We start from the raw sequence: 21,034 nt of genomic DNA on the forward strand, positions 1-21,034 counted from the left end.
AGGGAAACAGCATACGACCTTGACTATCTGCCAAACAGCTTGCGATATTTCAAACTTTCTTCAGCTAGAAGGAACTCCCTGACCCGTGGGAACCTCGGCTGCTCCTGGCATGGGAAAGCTTGCTTAGGAAAAAGGAAAAGAAAGTACAAACAAAGCGGCATTAAAAGGAGGACATTTCCACGTGCCTGGTTGACGAGATGCTGGAAGTGGGGCGCTGTGGGGTCCACCTCGTTTGGATGCATGGCGTACTCGGCCAGTGCCTTCCAGGGCGGCTGGTAGGCGTGCACCTCGAGCGGCTGTGGGCTGCTGCTACCCTCGTGCCGCACGGGGCTGCTGGCAACCATGGGCACACCGCGGAGGCTGCCCAGGCTCAACGGACGCCCGTCCTGCGACGATGGAGACAACGAGAGATGTAGCGTGCTATGGGGCTGTGACTGCAGACCGCTTCCACGAGTGTGGAGCAACAAAGACGAGAAATAAGTTATAGCAGGTGTACATTTGCGGCATAAAACCCGCGAGAAAAGAGGAGCATATGTTGGCCTCTTCGAGATATCATATACATGCCACATGCCAGCAACATGCGCACGCGTCGCGTGCGCTCAAATGCCGCGCGACATATATAGCATTAGCATGTATAGTTTGCAGTCACTGCTTGCTGCGCATGAATAGCGACGGGCACTGATCTAAATGACGAAATTCTTCCTGCGCCTTGCAGTAAGTATTCGTGCCTTGTTGTCATGACAATTTAAGCACAATTTGTTACTCGCCAATTGCACCACTCCTGAATCAATCTAGACAGCGCCAACGATGGATACTGCACGCAATTCTGCCCATGCTACTCAGAGTAAGGTGCCCAGGCACAAAAGTATGAGTGAGGCAGAGGCAGACCCAAGCAAGAAGTCTATCTACCTCTTTAGCGGGAGATTTTAGGAAAACCGCGTGCTGAACCGCATTTTTCACCAACAGAAAAGTAAAATCAGGGGGACACTTGCCGCTAAAGGTATGATGCGATATAGCGTTTCACACACAAGGACGATATTTCTTCGCCGTTTTCTAATTTACAAATTTTTATATTTTCAGTTTTTTAATTTTTAGGACTAACGTCGTGTCTCTGAACAACTGAAAGGAAAACGCGCTCAACTTCTTTCTTGTTACGGTGACATACATGAGGAATTTTTGAATGGTCACTTAAGGCTACATAGTGATTTACTATACTCATGTAGCTATTATTCTATTTCTTTTTGAAGCAAAAAGTTCAATGCGCTCAACATGTCCACATTTCCGACGCGCGATTTTCACGCCCGCACTTTGCAGCAACCCCCTTTGGTACGCACATTCAGGGCTCAGGCGAGTAGCGATGTGAGTCAGCCTCACCTAGAAAAGACCCACCTTTGCATTTGCAAGTGCGCACTGCTTACGTGACCGCTTATAGGTATAAGGGCATACCATTCATATCTTATCGAGGTTATCTTGAAAGATGAAGGGAAGAAAAAGGCGGTTACAAATTAAATGGAGGCAGCCCCTACAAAATATCATATTTATGGAAATGCATTCCTGTAGCAGTTGAACGCAAGTGCGCAGCGTTTCAATGTGGTATTCGCAACTTCTATTTATTAATTTTAATCAGTCTACAAAGAACACCGCATACCGAGATTTTTCAGTTTCGTGCAACGGTGCGTCCGCGCCACGGCCGAACAAGCAAGAACTGACGCTGCATGTTTTACATTTTCTTGGCAGCTTCATGAGGCTAGCCAGACGTGAGGAAGCGTCACGGCACCAGGCGCCCCGTCCGCTACGTAGCGCCATCGATCTTGCCCTGGCACGTACGGAACACTCGTAGCACGCGGCTCTCCCTGCCCTTGCCGCGTCCCTAGCCCCGCATGTTCCGGAGCAGCCATCGGGGGTGATAAGCCCGCTGTGGGAGCAACCGCCGCTCCTCCGTGTCCGATGTTCTTACACCGATCTAGTGCTCGAGGAGCACGAGCATACATCCACGGCCTGTGGTATAGGCTGCTTCGTGAAGGGCTGGAGGGTTCCTGGGCTGCTGACGCCAGCAGCGCCGGCCGGAAACACCGCCTGCTGCTGGAGAGTGCGTGGGCTCATGTTTTACCCACGAACTAGGGGCCGCCTGATTTTTTGTTTTATCATTTGCGTTTTTTTTTTCCTTTATCTTTCTTCCTGTGACCTGTATTCTTATCTGGACGGGGATGGCAGCTCCGGGAGAGCCGACATAAGCGGACGAAACACTCGCGCGCACCTCGCACGCCTTGGCTAGAGTTGTAACCCGGAGCTCCCTCACCACGAGTGAGCGAGCTCTGTGTTGTCGCCGGTACTCGAACGAGCACTTAATGCATGCAGGGGCGCCGCGCACTCTATCGACGACGTGGGCTGAGTGGGGCCGCACGGACGCCTGCGTACAGGCCACGTGTGTACGCACCTGCAATGCAGCATGTGTCTAAAAATGTGGCCGCGCACCGCGAATGTTGTGCTGGGGTAGTGAGAAGGTTCTTTCTTTTTTTTTTTCGTTCTGCAATATATGCTACAGTTTTTGCATGGCACCACTCGAAAGTGGCGGGTCTTCGGCAATTAATGCTACTGTCTGTTGCTTCGTTGCCGTTATCTTATCCATGTAACGGCGCGTGCTATAAGAAGGAAGAAGTTATGAATAGTTGTTTCAGGCGGAATTTGACGAGGGGACGAAAAAATCTGCGCATCGGGAAGGAGAAAAAGTATTGCAGAAGAAAAACTGATGGTTCCTTTACTATGTTCGCTTAATTAGTCTCATATTTATGGAAACTAAAAAAAAATAATTTGAGATTACATGACTCTTCGGAAGTAATTGTAATGTAATGCCACTACTTTTTGGAAGTATAGTAATTTGTTAAGTGATTTAATTACATTTATGTGTTTATTAAAGGCATTTTGTAATTTAATTTATTTTTAATTAATTTACTATGTATCATAGCTGTTACAGAAATTGGTGCAGCTATATAGCCCTGCATTCTGCAGTGGAGTCTAGCGTCTGTCATAAAACCTTCATTATATTGTTACGTCCGTAATGTTGCGAACTCAGACGTTCTAGCCGGTTCAGCAGGCCAGGTGCACACGACCATAGGCAAGCTACTCAGAGCTACCAAACAAGGTCAAACGGGCACGTGCGAGTCCTCCTCCTTCTTTATTCCGTGCTCTGTTTAAAACAAGTCGGTAACAATATAACCGGAATTGAATTAACTGATTAATTTTAATCACTTCGGTGAGATCCCTTTGCCCCTGGTTTAAATATAAACCACCTCAATAGGGGGTAAGGGTCGGAGATGAAAGAAGGAATTTCCTCACTCCACTCCTAGGGAGCAGAGGAATGGGGCCGGATAAGGCGACTGCCACGGGAAGATCCGGCAGGAGAGTGGATATCGTTGAAGATGGAGTACCAGTAATCAATGGCCGTCAGCTTTTGGTGATTTATGCGTTAAGCCGGCAACCCAGCTCTACATTTTAAAGCGGTTAATAAAGAGCGCGCCACTCTTGCTCTTTAGGTGGCTGGGACCACCGTTCTCATGCGCCCGTGTTTCCCGGAAAATAAGACCCTGGCCCTCTCCATCACGTTCACCACGGTGGGTGTTAATGGAAACCACATAACCAACTAATGAACTCCCGCAGCGCACCGTAGATGACACGATGTCGTATACCTCCACTACATTCTTTCACTGCGAGTGCGGGCGCTCGCAAATGTGCACGCTCAGCGGCAGACATGAATTAAAGTACCCTAAAGTGGAAATCGCCATCTTTCCCAGCGTCGCGTGTCACCCTCCTTTCCTCGCTACCGATTGTATGCAATTGCAACACCTCGGCGCAGCGCTGCGGACGGCGCGTGTCCCTGTCGGTAGGGGTCTGCTGCGTTCCCGGGCCTCCGCAGAACCGATCGAGAAGTCTCGCTCGAGCGGCGGCGCACGCCCAAGAAGAGGGCGGGACGTGCGGCACGCTTCCAGAGCTCACCGCGGTGTCCTAAAAACGTAGTGCAGCGAGGGGCAGGCAGGCAGGCAAACGACACACCCTCCCATTTCGATGGCCCCCGCTGCTCGCTCGCAGCCTTCCCACCAACGCCGCCCTGGCCGGTGTATGCGCTGCCGGAGCAGCAGCGCGCACCCTGGGCGAGCAAGCACGAGCACCGCCACGTGTCGACCGCCTAATGACGCCCCATTGTTTCGCGTTCCTCTTTTTCCCCTCGCTGCCGAACGAAACGGGTGCCGCCATCGGAGGCGGCCCATGATCGGACCGCTATGGCACACATTTGCCTTCTTTGCAGCGAAAAAGCTGCCACTGCAGAACCTTTCAGAGATGATTCGTTGTTCAGCATTGCATGTGACGTGCACTACTCCCTTTCTTAATTTCTTTAGTCCTTTTTTGTTATTTGCTTCTTGTAACCCAGTTTAGCTCTCACTGTAGGTCTTGCCTCTGAGCAGACTCATCCAGTCGGTGAAAATGCTCGAGCCATTCACTAGCACTTATCAGGTCACTTCAGCCCACGCACAATGGCGGAAGTTAGGGGAACGATGTGATGTATCGACTGATGCAAATGTACCGCATATGTGGATAAACGCGAAAAAAAAAATATCGGAAACTTATACCGTCAAAAGACCCTGAAGTATATAGCTGTCGTTAGGACTGAGGTAAAGTGTAAACGGTACCGATTATGTGGCATGTAGAGTACCGTATACGATCCGAATTGTTCGCGCTAGCGAACCATAACATCCGCAAGACGTCGGTGGCTTCTATAAAAACATGCATGCAGGGTGCGTAACATACGAAGAAAACGCCGAAGACAAGTCCGGAGACCACGCTCAGCAAGCAGTCTTTCGCAGGCGTGCACATGGCGGCGGCGTCACGCTCGGCTTCACTCGGAACCCGCCGCATCGCATGGCGCGCGCGTCTGTGCATGCGTGCGAGTTTAGCACGTGCTTCCAAAAAGCTGACCGGCCTCGAGCGTGATTTCAAGACTCGTGGCGAGCGCGCTGCGTGGCGACTGCGGAAGCGGAGTCCGCGATCTCGACAATGTATGCTCACGATAGGAAAAACGAAAACTCCGGCCTATAACACACCGCACTGTGAGAAACAGCGACTATACCGCCGGCCACGGGTTCGCCGAAATGCTGCGTGGTCGCCTCTGGTGCGTGACTGCGTCGAATTCGGGGGCGTGTCGGTATACACCGCCGCCTCGCGTTCCGGGCCGTGGGACCGCAGTGTGGAACGCGGGCCGTGTGAAACTTGAATCTCCTCCGGGTGCAGAACCATGCCGCCCTTGCGGGGGCCCAGTTGTCTGAAGACAAAACGAACTAATTTTGTAAAAGCACGCAGCGGGAATTTACAGTACATCTTGCTCGTGCAGATTTTCACTCCTTGCACAGTGCCAGTCCTTACAGCAGCCGGGTATGCACTCGTTCACAGAACGCTTGCATACAGAAACTTGCGGAGAGAGCACCTCAGCTTTCTAACGTTATGTGTACCGTACCGGCAATAGAAAACTTTGCTTCTTGTTAAGAAAAAGGGAAGATCACGGGACATATGTTAAGTGGTCCTTGGGCACCTAATACGTGATTTAAGTAATAGTAACCGATGATCGGGATAGAAGGAAGAAGGTGATATGAAAACGATTTTCAGGGGTGGCTTTCTGCCTGTCCTCACCGTCAAGTAAAAGAAAAAAAAGAAACTATCAGTGCTATTTGCTGCACTACCGGGTCAAATTAAGACTCGAATATACTTATGCCTTATTCGCTGAATCATTCATAATGCCTCTCAAATTAGGAAGAAGTGCAATACCCGGAATGTGCCAGTTAACGTGCCGGATGCTAAAGTTAGTATAATGGTGCCAGCTACCTTCTTCCCAGTGAGCTTGCTCGCCCAAATGGCCTCCAGCTCAGTGCCTTCGTACGTTAGCCAAGCGCTGGCATACCTATCATCGGGCACCACCGGCGACTTGCGATCAGATGGCGCTAATTGAAAAGAGGTGAAAGTAGGGTGGCAGCGGTTGGAGAGAGCGCTGGGCACACGCCTTCGCAGCCGGTGAGGCGTATGGCGTAAGCGGGGCGACCTTCACCTGTGATGCACACGCTGTTGGCGTCGGGGAGCCGCCTCATCGATCGCCGCTGCCGGCCACCATCTGCGTGCATCGACCGACTTCAACCCCCCTCTCCGTACGAGTGCTGGCATGGCTAGCGACCGCGGAAGAACGACGCGGCTGGGTCTTTCTGATCTGATGCTGCTGAGGGCTTTGGTGCACGAGCAACTAGATAAAGAGCTGCGTGCCACATGCCACCTCCATTAAAGAAGAAAGACACGGTAGCTGCTTCACTTTCTGACGCGGGGAACGGCAGAAAGAAGCCAACAGCCACCAGTACAAAGGGAAAGGAAAGCGTCGGGAACTTTTTTCCGTGTGATCCAATGTGAAGTATAATGATGTAGTCGTGTAGATTAATCGATAAGAAGGGAGAAGAAACAACCACATGCTTCAGGTGGGATCCGAACCCACGACCTTGGAATTTCGCGTCCGGTGCTCTACCGAGTGAGCTACCGCGACGACTGTTTCTACTCTTCAGGTATTTATGTTATGCGTAAACTACCCTTGAGAGGTGTTCGCCAGCGCAACCCTCCAGCGCCAGACGTGGCACGTCCTGTGATAACTCGAGTGCCACGTTGGAACGTGATCGAACGGAGGATGGAGGCTGTGTAATAACCCTCTTACACTACCTATAACATCAAGGCCGCCAGATTCGAAGCCCTCATTAAGCTAACCAGCAAACAAATGAAGGCAAAAAGAGGAATTTCGTTTTTGATAATCATCAGAAAAAGGCCAACAGTCACTGACACAAAGAAAAGCATAGGGGACTTTTGTTTTTCATGTTAATAAGTATAGATAGCAATTTAATCATGGAGATAATCGATAATAACGTAGAAGAAAAAACAAACACATGCTTCCGGTGGGATCCGAGCGCGAGCAAAGGGATGCAAGAGACTGACAGTTGTCAGCACCGGATTTATTTCCGCCGCCCGGGATTCTTTAGCGTGCACTGGCATCGCAGAGCAGGAGGATGCCTTTTGCATGATGTCCGCATCGATCGAGTCCACCGTACACTACCACCGTGCACCAAAAGCCCTCGTGATCACCGTCCTTGTATTCTGCAGCCGAACGGCGCAACCGTTAACGAAAACGATTGTACAGAAACGAAATAAACAGGGAGAGAAAAGGTAGCGAGGCTCTCTAGAAAGTAAGAAGAGAAATAAACATGGACAGCTGAAGTCAGGGCCAAATGCATCAGTTACGGACGTGTGTTCTGCAGATCCACGACCTAGTGTTCAAGCACTCATGAACCGTAAGTCTGCTTGGCCTTGATGACTGCCATGGCCCTGACGACGATGTGAAAATGGCCGAGGTTTATAGCCCTCCTCAACCTATATAGTTAGGCGAAGCGGAAGCGTAGTTTTGCTTTGGTTATAGGCAATTGGTTAAGACATGGGCAGACATGGTTTTGCACCGAATAAATTAACCAGACAATGGGGTCGAGAACGCCGTCAACTATAAGAGGGAACACGTGATGCTGCATCTGCCGTCAAAAGGTCACGGTCAAAGCTCAAGTGGTGGTACACCGTAGACGGTACGGTACCATGATTAAGCTATATAGCCACACTGTGACTCCTGGCTCGTTGAAAGTGAAGTGGTCTGATACATAGCATTGAAGCTTTCGCTTCAAAAGCACTGCTATAATGGACGGAGACGAAGGAACGGCACACGCCCCACAGACGGCGTTCGTTTCTGTATGTTTCCTTCGGTGCACCGTTCCGTTAAAAAGACCGCATTGTAGTATTCTCAGGCCTTGGCACTCGCGCTTCAGCACTGCCACTCAATGTAGCGTCGTCTGTGCGCGCAAATTAACGTTGATCATTGAAACTCTATGCTTGCCCCGTACAACAAGAACATACCTGTGTGTCCGACACCAACTTGAGCGCTGCGGTATGACGGGTAACATAGAGTTCGCGAGCACGCACACAGCATTGCAAGCCCAACGAGAATTTTGCTGTGTTTCGTTCATTGGTATCCCATTGATGATTGTTTTCCGTGAAATCTTAAGTTGTCTTTTCTTGCCGCCGGCACGCCCGTGATCAGACCTATTCGCTGGCGTCTCACATGCAAGAAGACTCACGAGTCTGTGCACTGTGTAGAAGGCGGCGCTGTAACAACTAGCACGGCCTACCGCTGCCGCCGCTTGAGTCCGGCCGTGGCCCAACACACAAATGTTTAGGCGAGCGTCGCCAGACTCTAGCGCCAAACATAACGACTGCACAGAATCCCTGGCGCCTCGGCGGATTTGTAAACGGTCTCAAATTGGCCCGTTCGCGCACTGGGGTCCCGTTTGGACCCCGACCACGGTCGGCGGCAGACGGCGTTTATGAAAGCGAGGCCCGCACGCCAAACACGCGTGCACGGCATGCAAAGGACAAGTAGTATCAACGCAAAAAAAAAAAAAAAAAAAAACTAAAATGGGAAGGGGGGGGGGGGGGGGTTCTTACGATTTCCTCGCGCCTGGGTTCTGCCAGGTGGCGTTGTTAGCCGGAGGCCCCATCGAGGGGAGGGGTTGTTCCTTATCGGCAGCATCGCAACAAGCGCGAGACGCCCCACTTATCGGCCGGGGGCATCGCAGCAGAGCCCCCTTCTTTCTTCCCTTCGCCGAGTTCGAGGAGGCATCGGTCCCTAAGGGAGGTGGCAGCCTTATCGCAGCCGTCCATCACCCGCCGCTACAGGGCGCTCCAAGCCGCACGACCATGCATCGGCGCCGCGGTTGCACGGAGTGCGAGCGAGCGAGTGCGTGCGCGCGCGCGCGCGCTCAATCCGGCTCATTTCTTCGGATTAAGGGACCACTCCGCCACCTATCGGGAGATGCTGGGGATGCGGCGAGGTGTTCTTGATACGCCGATCTCGTCCCGAACGAACGCACTGGGGAATTGGGGAGAGAATAGAAGCAGCGCTGTCCCAACAGATGCGTTCCGCAGGCGGACGATGGGGCGAGTGGTTTTATATAGAGGCGCAACGACCTGGACACGAGGCTCGTGCTCCCCGGGGCGGCGCTCGCTCACTACGGGGCGCGGGTATCGTTGCAGCGAGTAGGATGTGTTTGGGGATCTATCCCTGTAATCGTGTTTGCGGCCTTCCCGGATTAGTGAAGCGCGTATAAGTACGCGCGCTCTTTCGCATGCCCGCTGTGGAGCACGTGGCGACCACCTTTCGATACAAGCGCCCACGTGTAAGCTAACAAGCGATGCACGCTAACTTGTCCCTGAATTTCTCGCTTTTTTTTCCTTTTACAACATTCTGCGTCGAAAAACTTGCAGCGATAAAATAGATATCTTATATATCCGGAACATTCTATTTGTGTTTGGCTACCCAGGGAGCGAGAGCTAATATATTTTCCAGCGACAAATAGTTATTCCTCGTCCTTACCCACCGATACGGCCATGACTGCGTGTGTGTCTTCGGGAAATGGCACGTCCGCCTTATTGGCTCCAGAGTGAACACCAGCAGTCCTTGTTTTCCCAGGCAAGAAGATGCACGATAGAGAACATTACGCGGTCTAAATTAATTCGCAGCCCTCCAATATGGCGTCCCTCATAGTCCATGTCGCTTTAGGACGTTAAGCCCCATTTACTGTTTACAGCATATCGTTAACGATACGGAATTGATATATATCGTTACAGCGTGCTTTCGCGATAATTCGTACCGACCCCACGCAGCAGTAAGTGCGCTTTCCGGCACGGCACAGCAGGCTCGGAGCTTGTTGTCACTTGGAGCTTTTTCCCCGCAAGAAAGCAAAAGGAAGAGCGGTGGCGGGGGACAGGAATAGAAATGTCGCGCCTGTAGCTTTCTCCCACCGTCAAAGACAATGGGTATACTTTAAATAAAGCTCAAAATCGGGAACAGTGAGTTGCGCTTCTTGTATGCGGTCAGAAGAGAACAACTCAGGCATCAAAAATAGCGGATAATAGCTGGGGACGTGTCTGCAAATTATGAAGATGGCCGGGAAAGCTTCGCAGGTACACATGCGCATCTAGAACTGGTGTCCCGCAGAAACGCATAAAGAATAACGGGCACAGTCAAGGATGGGTTCCCGTCGGTATACGCACACTTCCGCGCACGAGAGAGAGTGGCGAGTCTTTTCTATATATCATTTCGTCACAATACTAGTATGAAAACAAGTGACGATCGAATATCAAATTCAGAGCTCCGGCTTTGCGACGGTGGCGTGATAATCAGTTATGTGCGATTCTAGTACTCCTGCGCCACCTGCATGACTCTTACAGGCGACGCACTATTTACCGTGTATAAGTTTAATTTAGTTGATTTCAAAAGGAAGCCGGAAAGAATATGTCGGAACCCTCAATTATTTTATTCTGGGTCATATATTTGCTAACATGTGCTGATCTGTGTTATCAGATAATTCTCGCTTCTGCGGCGCGATCGTTTGCGGCGCTCACTGCACGCGGCAGTCCGTGACTGTTTTCGCATCAGTGTGATAGCAGCCTTCACAAAAGTGCCTCAGAAAGTTAATTGAGGCTCCTAACATCAGCAGAAATCATACGAAGACGTCATATGTCTGTCATCCAGACCGCAGCGACTAACGGATGAAAAGGGAGATCGGGAAGTGGAACAACTCTGGCACGTCACCTGTGTATAACCTCAATATGGCAGCTGTTCAATCAAGTGAACCTGCGCGTGCACGGCAGGTAAAGCTATGAACAAAGCTTACAAAAAAAAAAAGAAAAAGATCATTTAGGCACCCTCAAGGTGGCCAGTCACCGAAAATGCCCGAAAGCACGTGGTATATATGCACGTTCCACTCACTGGCATCCAGGTAAATGCAGGTAGCGAGGCATATAGCTAAAATAAACTTGTTCTCGAGCCCACACATGCCGTAAAATTATGCTCCCGTCAGCACATTAGATAACAAGCAATGACCTTTCCGACCCACACGCCGGTGTCACTTCGAGCGATAAGTATTGAATGGGTGGCGACAAGGTGCGCAGAAACAAATCTACAAGCTCAAAAAATATGCGAAGCAAATCGCGTGCAAATGTCAGCATGTCAATAACATTTATAGCTGGATCATGCACAGGTTGGTTACCTTCCGCAGTGTGGTTTCCGATACGCACCTACGGCTATGCAATTTCAACAAAGTATGCCGGTTACAGATCTCCTGGAAAGTAGAGTGCATATCTTGGGAATTCGCGGTTGGAGCTGGCGCGGGATCCGAAGTCGTTCCGAATTTCTCTACTACTTCTGACACCTTCCACCGTGGATACTCTCATTCTTGTTAGATACATGCTTTTTACACTGTGTATATAGTGCCGGAGAGACGGAGAATAAGCTTATAGGTGCGTTCTGCGCACAGACCGTATCAGGTGTTGCACTATATAGATAGTCAGCCAATAAAAAGAAGGAAACGTTACCTTCTTTATATGTGACGACCTAGATCAAGTAGCAATTACCGACCGAGTGGGATGCCAGCATGACTTTTAGAATCTGGTAGCTGTTTCTTGTCCTGGATCTAATTGCAAAGCCAGCAACCGGTATTATACGTTCGAGATACCCTCATTGAGCGCAAGGAAGTGGATGTCGCATACTTTCGCTCGGCCTTTCGTAGAGAACCAGTTAAGTTGGTTTAAGTCTGCGTTTCGGTCGCGTACAAGGCATTCATACTATATATACTCCAACAACTGACACCTCAACATCTGTAGCCAGGATTCATTAGTACTTTAATCCGGAGCTAACAGCCCTCGTTTCCATTTTCTAGGCCCTGCAGAAATTGAAAGGAAAAATAAAAGTGGAGGGAGCCCGCACCTATTAATTACGTTAAGGTATCTAATTAAAGAAGGGCGACTCAAGACCAGGGACATACGAATGATCGCAGCTTCCCACCAAGGTGACCTGAGCGTGTAGGAAGAGCCTCCTCTGCCTATGCAACGCCTTTATCAGCTGACGCGTGGCAACAGAGCGATAAGGGCGCGAGTTGAGGATATGCTCGGAAAAATATTGCAGACGGAAGTGTGCCGAGTGCACTCTCCGCGTCTGCCACGCCCTGGCTCGAAAGCCGGCGGAAGACGATCCTTTATCCATGCTTCTCTCGATTTGACTGCTTGTCTTGTTCCCTTGTGAGAGCAGAGGAGTTTCTCCTGTTTTTACGCTCATTATTACTTACCCATACCACAAGCCTAATCCAGGATTACAGCGGAAGAAGAAGCTCTGACAAATGCATACAGGAGCCAGTGTTATGGGCAACATGTCAGTGATATTAGCAAGTTGTAGCAGACTAGTCCACACAGCAATACAGCAACCACACACACACACACACACACACACACACACACACACACACACACACACACACACACACACACACACACACACACACACACACACACACACACACACACACACACACACACACACACACACACACACACACACACACACACACACACACACACACACACACACACACACACACACACACACACACACACACACACACACACACACACACACACACACACACACACACACACACACACACACACACACACACACACACACACACACACACACACACACACACACACACACACACACACACACACACACACACACACACACACACACACACACACACACACACACACACACACACACACACACACACACACACACACACACACACACACACACACACACACACACACACACACACACACACACACACACACACACACACACACACACACACACACACACACACACACACACACACACACACACACACACACACACACACACACACACACACACACACACACACACACACACACACACACACACACACACACACACACACACACACACACACACACACACACACACACACACACACACACACACACACACACACACACACACACACACACACACACACACACACACACACACACACACACACACACACACACACACACACACACACACACACACACACACACACACACACACACACACACACACACACACACACACACACACACACACACACACACACACACACACACACACACACACACACACACACACACACACACACACACACACACACACACACACACACACACACACACACACACACACACACACACACACGCACACACACAAAGTAGCACCGGTCTGTGAAGACAGAATACCTACGTTCGAAATAAAAAATTCGTTTGCTGACTGACCTGCGAGAACAAGAGGCAGAATAGCCCTGGTTGTTCGTAATAATACAACCTACTAGCTCAAGTGTTTTCAGATACTCACGAGTCACATATGACGTCGTATTTTTGGATTTAAATCCTATGTAAAAGCCTCTAGTGCCCTTTTTTCGACACCTAGCTGATCAGATTTTAAATGCTAATAAACACTGTACTTGAAGTAAAATTGGTTTTTAATTATACTTTTATAAAAAAAATGAGTCGTTTCGCTTTTAAACTGAGTAAAAAAAAATTCCGAGATCACTGCAGAATCTACACTGGAGGAACGAGTATGGGCTTCCGCAAGTGACAGATACGGCGCCTTTCCTTTCTTGTAAACCATGATGCGTTCAACGAACGCTGGTTGTGTTCGACAAGGGGCACGCACTGAAATACGTGACCGGAAGCTGAGAACCGGAAGCTGGCTGGCGGCCATCTTGGGTCCCAACTACACACCTAACAGACTCTAATTACCTAATTAAACGTCATGAACCATTTTGTCACTTGCACAAGTTTCCTTTGCGCTCTATCCGATAGTACCATTCTTTTTCAGATGTACCAACTAGTTCCTTTTTTACGGCTCCGACAAGTTCACGCCCGTGCAAAACCAGCCTACATAGCCGCACAATGCTTAAAGGGCAACTGCGGAGGTTTTTTGACATTCGAATATTCTGGTACAAATTTTATCATATGTCCTCCTCTCTGTCCTGACGCATTCTACAAAATTTGGGCGCCATACGATAATCCGTTCACGCGCAACATGGCTTTAAAATATGCCATTTTCATGGCTTAAGTTGAGAGTATTTCTGCGGGCAACACTGACTTGTAGACATCACAAACAGTATACCGACGTTACTGTCCAGTTGTCACGTGATTATGAAATTGTGATGCTTATATTGAACTACCTTAGACATTTTATGCAGTGCGCCTTGATTTCCATACTTTAATTTTGCCACCCAACGCACGAACGAGTGTTTTTCTAATACTGAGTGTGACGTCATCATTTCGTCAACTGGGACGTCGTTTCGGGTCGTGAAAGCAGTTTCGGTTTCGATTTGCTGTTTTTCTTTTTTAAAAATTCTTCTAATTAGAATTTCGGAAAACGGTTTTTTGTGTTGGAGTCAGGACATGCCGAGGAATGTAATTCAACTGAAAACACAAAATGATGAAATAACCACCGGAGTTGCCCTTTAAGCGTTAAAAGTATACGTTTGAGGAATAATTCAAAGCTTACCGTTTGGTGCAAACTGAACTCATAAACTTATGGTTTACTAGCTTGAGTTACACTAAGAAGCAAATTGCGAGTTTGATGAAAATAGACGTCCCTTATAGAACGTTAAATGCAGGCCTTACTTCTTTTTGCTGCGGAAAGGTGCTGCAAGGGCCAGAAACATGCCACGTCGATTCGAATTTTTCGGCGCACTTTGTGATTATAATAGGTTGAGAGTGCTCGCCCCTCGTTTTTGCCGTGGTGTACTTGTGACGTTTGTTCAAAGATTCAGTGAAACTCAAAAGTACGGTTCGCGTTATTTGGAGAGGACTATATGTGCAGTTTGTTATACGAGGCTTTATGGCACACAAGCAACTATGGCTGGCATGAGCCAAACACCAAGATTAGATAAATATGCACGTCTACAGACGCTCACTACAAAACCTTCCACTCGTTCACGTATGCAAAGTGCCACTTGGAATCGAGCGCGCCGTTGGTAAACAATTTCGAGCTCACGACCGTCCTCGGCATCGCGCGACTCGTCGCCGGCTCCGCGCACTTGTCGCTGTTTGTGCAACGCGCATCAATGGAACCATTATCGCGCCACTCCGTTGCGTATATCCAGATCGCGTAGAAAGCGCGCGTGCGTCTGACCCTGACAGAGTCGCGCGCCGAGTGACCACTTCCTGAGCAGCGCGTTTGTGAATGAAACGTCCGCCCTTCACCTGGCCTTTCGAGTCACCTTCACACCTCCATCGCATCCTCTCTTCCCTCCTCCTTACGGTCACTCGCACAAACGCACCACAACGGCAAAACCGTTCACCCTCGTAACCCGATATTCCCTTTTCTTTTCGACGTTCAAGCTTCGTTCCTCCTTTCCAGTCGTGCAAACAGCCGAGCCTTTGAATTCGGCGCGTGTACGCCACAAGTGGGTCGACGTTATCACCTGACCACGGCCGTCAATGACTGGCAGATGCGCCGAGACCTTTTCCGTTATCCAAAAAAGCGGATGTTTGCCACTTTCATTCAGCGATATGGGGCCCCGTATTTATTTGGGCTCTCCGGACGACCTCACACCGTCTTGAGGGCACGCCGTATACGTCAGAAGAAGAGAATTATGTAGGACACAGTTTATTTGCCTTATTTTCTTCCACTTGACTGTGATGAGCCCACCGGGAGTCTCGCACGTCGCCACAACTTTGAGCAGCCAACTTATTGGACTCTTTGGAATCTTTTGGTTCTTGCTTTTTTAGGAGATATTTCTTGTCATGGTGGCAAATAAAGCTATGATGCGACAGATTCTGGACAGATTCTAAAGACTGTTAATCAGATGGTAGTTACGACAGCTGCCCCGGTACAAGAAAATCAAATAGTCATGCATTTATTCGTGTTTAGCTGCATGCCCCGTGTCAAATATGCAATTTAGCCCAACCAGAAGGGACGCAGTTTCTGCATCGTTGGTTTGTGTGAGAAAATTGCCGAACGGTCTGCAAAATAAACAAATCTGGAAATAACGTGAATGGATAAATCATTCGCATATATGATGATGTGTTGGGTTTTATGGCACACAGGCAGCTAAAGTGAGCATGTAATAATGGACCAACGACTGATCGGCGAGGAAGTCCGGAATTCGCTGGTGTTGAAGGCAAATTACTGAACAGAACACGTGAAGTTAGAAAGGCACAAATCAACTGAAGTATGTTCCGGTTGATATTTAGAATACTAAGCCTATAGGCTTAGTAAGAGTAAGAGTAAGGTGTGATTAACTGTATTAGAGGCTTCAGCAAAATCAAGAAAAATACAGCCGATGACAAATTTTAAGTGCGTGGAAATGTCCACGCTGCTAGTGAAAGAAAGTATAGTTGGGCATCGCAAGAAAAAGTTTACAGATCCCTGATGTGAAATGTGGAAGACAACGCGACATAGATGTAAAGCCCTGCTTTAACCAAGGTGTATGTGCTTGCCTGCGGGGTCTAGGGAAATGTATCTGACTCGGGATTTTGGCAAGAATCCCGGCGTGTTCGATTCCCAATCTATCTCAAAGGAGTCGGCAACTCGGTCCTGTCATGTGTTCAAGTGTTCATGTGACGGCACACCACCCGGCGACCGATCAGTGCCCGGCAATGTCATTCAGTAGCTATGACCCGCCAGAGACATACTCGTGATCTTTCCTTTATCGCCGATGCCGACAATGACATTTTTTTTTTTTTTTTGTAGAACGTGACCTTTCGCGCTCTCATGTTAAAATACACTCTTTGATAAAATATCCAAACTCGCTGGCCCACAAAAATTGTTCTAAAACCACTGAACCGGCTGTCCGACCTTGCGGGGCACAAGCTATAGTGCCGAGTTTATAGCGCAGCTCTAGGCGCCCATTCGTGGGTTGAGTGACGTCGCTGACCTGGACGTCGTAGCAGGACAGTGCAGTTCAAGAATTACCACATTATACGCTCTGCTGAGACGTCATAAGCAGAGGTGGGCATTTGACCTCAAAAACCTCGACCTCACCTCAAACTCAAAAAATATTTGGCGACCTCACTCAACCTCAACCTCATCAATTGAGGTTGAGGTCCCCCAGGCGACCTCACCTCACTTTTCAGGTGACCATTGGCGACCTCACTCAACCTCACCTCAAACTCAAAATGTGAGGTTGAGGTCGGGCGCTCGACCTCAAAAAAAAAAAAAAAAGAATGATTAAATTAAACCGCAACTTAAAGCTAATATACATTTCTCGGTAATCCTAGGGTATATAGGCTAGCCAGAATTTTGTCGTATGAAGGCTGTATTTTACTCCTAATTTTATACAACAATTAATATCCCGGATAAAAGCAGAAAAACTCCGGACACTACATGTCCAACTCTGCACTAAAGTGGCAATCCTCTCCCCCTCCTCGCCTACCCTTTTGTGGTCGGTTTCAATCTAAGGCCTATATGGGTACAACGTTACTACGCATAGGCCCATAACGCAATACAAAGAGTTTATCCCATCTGACCCACGTGAATAAGATTCGTATTATAAATAAAACAAGCCAGTTCTTACTATAAACTGAAAAGACAAACGCTGTTGACCCTAGTGACGACGACAACAATGACGATATGCTCTTTCTTTTCTTGCCACATAGCGCTAAACAGACAGGGACACAGCGAGACACACGGGACGGGCGCTTTTTTTTATCGCCTGTCCAGTATGTCTGGCTGTGTCCCTGTCTGTTTAGCGCTATGAGGCAAGAAAGCCGGCACCAACTCGCCCAAGCTTCCATTCTTGCTCTTTTTCTTAATTCGAAAAAAAAAATTGATGATTGCCGAGCTTTTTTTTAGTACACTGTACATTGTTTTGTGACAGAATACATTAAATTAGGAAAAAATAGGAATACATTCGTGCCTCGTTAGTACGGACGCTTTGGTTTCCGACCAAAGCTGTCCATAAAGCGAGTCATCCATAATAACGACTCATGAATAAAAACGAAAAGTATATAATTGAGAAAAAATTTATTATTAATGGCTGCTGTTTTAATTAATCCGGTATATAAACACAGCCGAGATGTTGATACTACCCTCTTCTCCATAGATCCGTCGACCCGAAACGTCATGTCTGTTCTTAAACCTTGTCAGCCATCCTCTTGAGCAGCTGAAGTCAGTAACGCCTAGACAGAGCGTAGAATAATATTTCTCAGTAAACATCCCACTGTTTTACTGAACAAAAATTCCGTAAGTCATCACAGGTAAAACCTATCAAGACGGAGGAGAAGAAGCACTCATAATGTTGCCGAGGCAACGAGCCTTCTTTTGAAGCATTTCGTCGCTCACGACAGCACCATCCGCGTGCACATTCCCGAACCACATTAACAAGGCTGAATCCATTTCTTCGAACTGTGCTTGGCGCTGTCGGACTGTGGCTTTCGCTGCGATGCCGACGTTGAGTCATTTATCGGAGTCCTGTAGTATATATATAGATGGTATACCGTCGACCTGGCGAGGCTGAGGCCTAGTTGAACTTGAGTCCAGTCTTTCATGGCTTGGATTGACTGAGATGGCTTTTGCCGCTTGTATTCAGATTTCCCGCTTCGCGCCTAAGTTCAGCTCCATTCTTTTACGTTTAACTCCCGCCATGCCAAAAATCAGACTAAAGTTGAAAGTTACAGGCTCCTGCTTCTTTGCACTCTTTTTCCCTAGTTAACCTCCCTGACTTTCCGTTCTTCTGATTCTCTTTCTTGCCTTGTACTGTTTCCGTAAGGAAGCGAGGGAGTCAAGTTGACAGGCTACTATACAGAGGGCTATCAAACAGCCCTTTCCAGTGCCGTTTGTATGTGTTCCTATGAAACAAACACTGCAAGCTGAAGTACAGTTTAGAACGACGGCTAGCCGACTACGAAGAGCTCAGACCTTGTCAAGGCCGCATCGTTGACTCAAGGCGAAGCCGACATGCGGACCTCCCGGGGTGCAAAATGGGGCAGTTCGGCAGCCCAACAGTGACGAAAACCAGGAGCATGAGAAGGAAGGGCCTCCAGGATGGGACGCCCGGTCCTGGTTGCGTGCTCGTCGCCTTTCTTTCGTCGCTCTACTTCGTGAGTGTGTCTTAACCCTGACCGAAAAGCGTTAATGGCTTCATGGAACACATGTGTTCTGGGATAGAAAAACTTCAGTTCCCACCCCCAATTTCGGCGCTTGTCTTTCCTCTTATTGTTTCTTTCTTACGCTTTTACCGGCCTCTCTCCTGTTCACTTTCAGCAGAATTTATTGCGAACACATGTTTCTGTTTTCCCGACTGCGGCCTCTAGTTGCGGCGCTGCCGCTGCACACAGAAATCTCCCGGTTCCCTCCTTTTGGGGTCTTTCTTAGTTAGCTGACCCTCGGTTTGCTGTGTACGATCCCTGCCATCCACCCTCCTTTTCTCCTCCGCCTCCTCCCTTACTTTCCGCTCTCGCCCCCCCCCCCCCCCCCCCTCCTAATACGACGACACGCCCGCTTTGGTTCTTTCCAACTCCACAGGACTCGTTCAGGCATCCGACCGTATCGGCTGTCGCATAGGTTCCCGGCCTGCGCACCCTTCTTTAACTTGCGTTCGGACTCCCCTGATTTTTTCAAACGATGTCCATATTAACGCGATAAAAATACATGGGCCGAATAGGCTGTGTGCATTCATCCCCTGTCCATTGTTCAGAGAGCGAGTTTCTATATTAACGAGGCATAAATACATTGAAAAATCTTCACCCCAGAAAACTGTCCATAATTCGGGTCCTCCATATTAACGGATGTCATATTAACGGGGCACAAATTTTTCACAATAGCCACTCATGAAACGACTTATGAAGACTAAATCGTCAACAAAACAAACAAAAGAGGAAAAGACAGCAAAACACCAATTAATCATAAAACTCGGCCAACGCCGAATAAACCGTCAGAAAATTTCCAAGAGGAATGCTGTTTATCTTATGAGGTCCCAACCAGCGACTCCTGGACGTTTGTTTATAATTCTGTGATCCCGTGGCGTATTGCAAGAATTGGCGGAATTGCTTCTTCGAACACCACGCTTACATTAAAAAATTACAAGGGTCGGAATTGCTAGGAAAAAGGGTTATATGTGAACCACTTTGCTGTCGCGAACATTGGCTCGCCCGTCAAATTTCGCCGGTGCAAAATGTCCAACTCGTACCCGCCTTAAAAAAAAAAAAAAAGAAAAAAGAAAAAAAAACATGATATAAATACTTGTACGTCTTAACTTAATGCTGGATGCCATTTCGCCAACAATTCTGAGACGAGCTTCTTTCTAGTATTCACCTGTTTTCCTTTAAAGACGGAACTAATAAATTGCACGGTGGTGTCTCCGAAGCTGCTTCGCCGCATGCACCGTACGTGAATCTAGAGAAACCGTTTCCCCGTTAGTGTCGTATAGTTACAGCACATAAACGTAAAATAAAGACAAGAACAACAGAAAGGAGGCCAGCAAGCAGCCCGGAGGGACCGCGCTCCCTGCTGTGCACGCGCTCCTCCCTTCGCAGTCCGTCTCCATGGCATCTGGTTTTGCTCATGCAGTGAATGCCGAACTGTCACCAATACACACCAAAGGCAGTGGGGTATGTGTGTCAGCTCCGCTTCCAGAGACTTCATCGCGCTTTTCAATACTTGCAAAAAGAAAAAAAACCAAATGACCGCGCCGGTAAGTGGAAAGGAGGGTCGGGCTATGGGCCTCTGAATAGATGCCAAAGAAAGAGCCTAATGTGAGGGAAAAAGTCTGTTCTCTGTTCGGCAGTGTACGAACTTAATTGACATACAAGGAAATATATATGAAGAAATATCATGTTGACGAAAGTAATAACAAATGTCGCACACTAAACACAGAAGAGAACTGCGCTTCCCAGAGCGTATAGAAGGTTTGAGACATCGACTTAGTACTGCATTCCTCAGTGCTAGCATATAATTGGCCTCATTCACGTATATCTAAATTGATTTTTAAAGAAAGAGACAAATGTCTGAAGAAATTATTCCGAGATCTGGCCACAAAAATTT

The 21,034-nt window shown here is 48.4% G+C and overlaps 1 protein-coding gene across 1 annotated transcript in view; it reads right to left on the minus strand.

Moving 5' to 3' along the window:
- tup (LIM1_Isl and LIM2_Isl domain-containing protein tup) overlaps window positions 1–21,034 on the minus strand; it is a 178,298-nt gene that overhangs the window by 25,274 nt on the left and 131,990 nt on the right. Inside the window, exon 6 of the mRNA XM_084591879.1 lies at window positions 186–386. Coding sequence (XP_084448005.1) covers window positions 186–386 — 201 coding nt within the window. The remainder of the gene's footprint in view (window positions 1–185; window positions 387–21,034) is intronic.

The sequence above is a fragment of the Amblyomma maculatum genome, chromosome 2 (assembly GCF_055883805.1).
Source record: "Amblyomma maculatum isolate TAMU_Amacu chromosome 2, ASM5588380v1, whole genome shotgun sequence".
NCBI lineage: Eukaryota > Metazoa > Arthropoda > Arachnida > Ixodida > Ixodidae > Amblyomma > Amblyomma maculatum.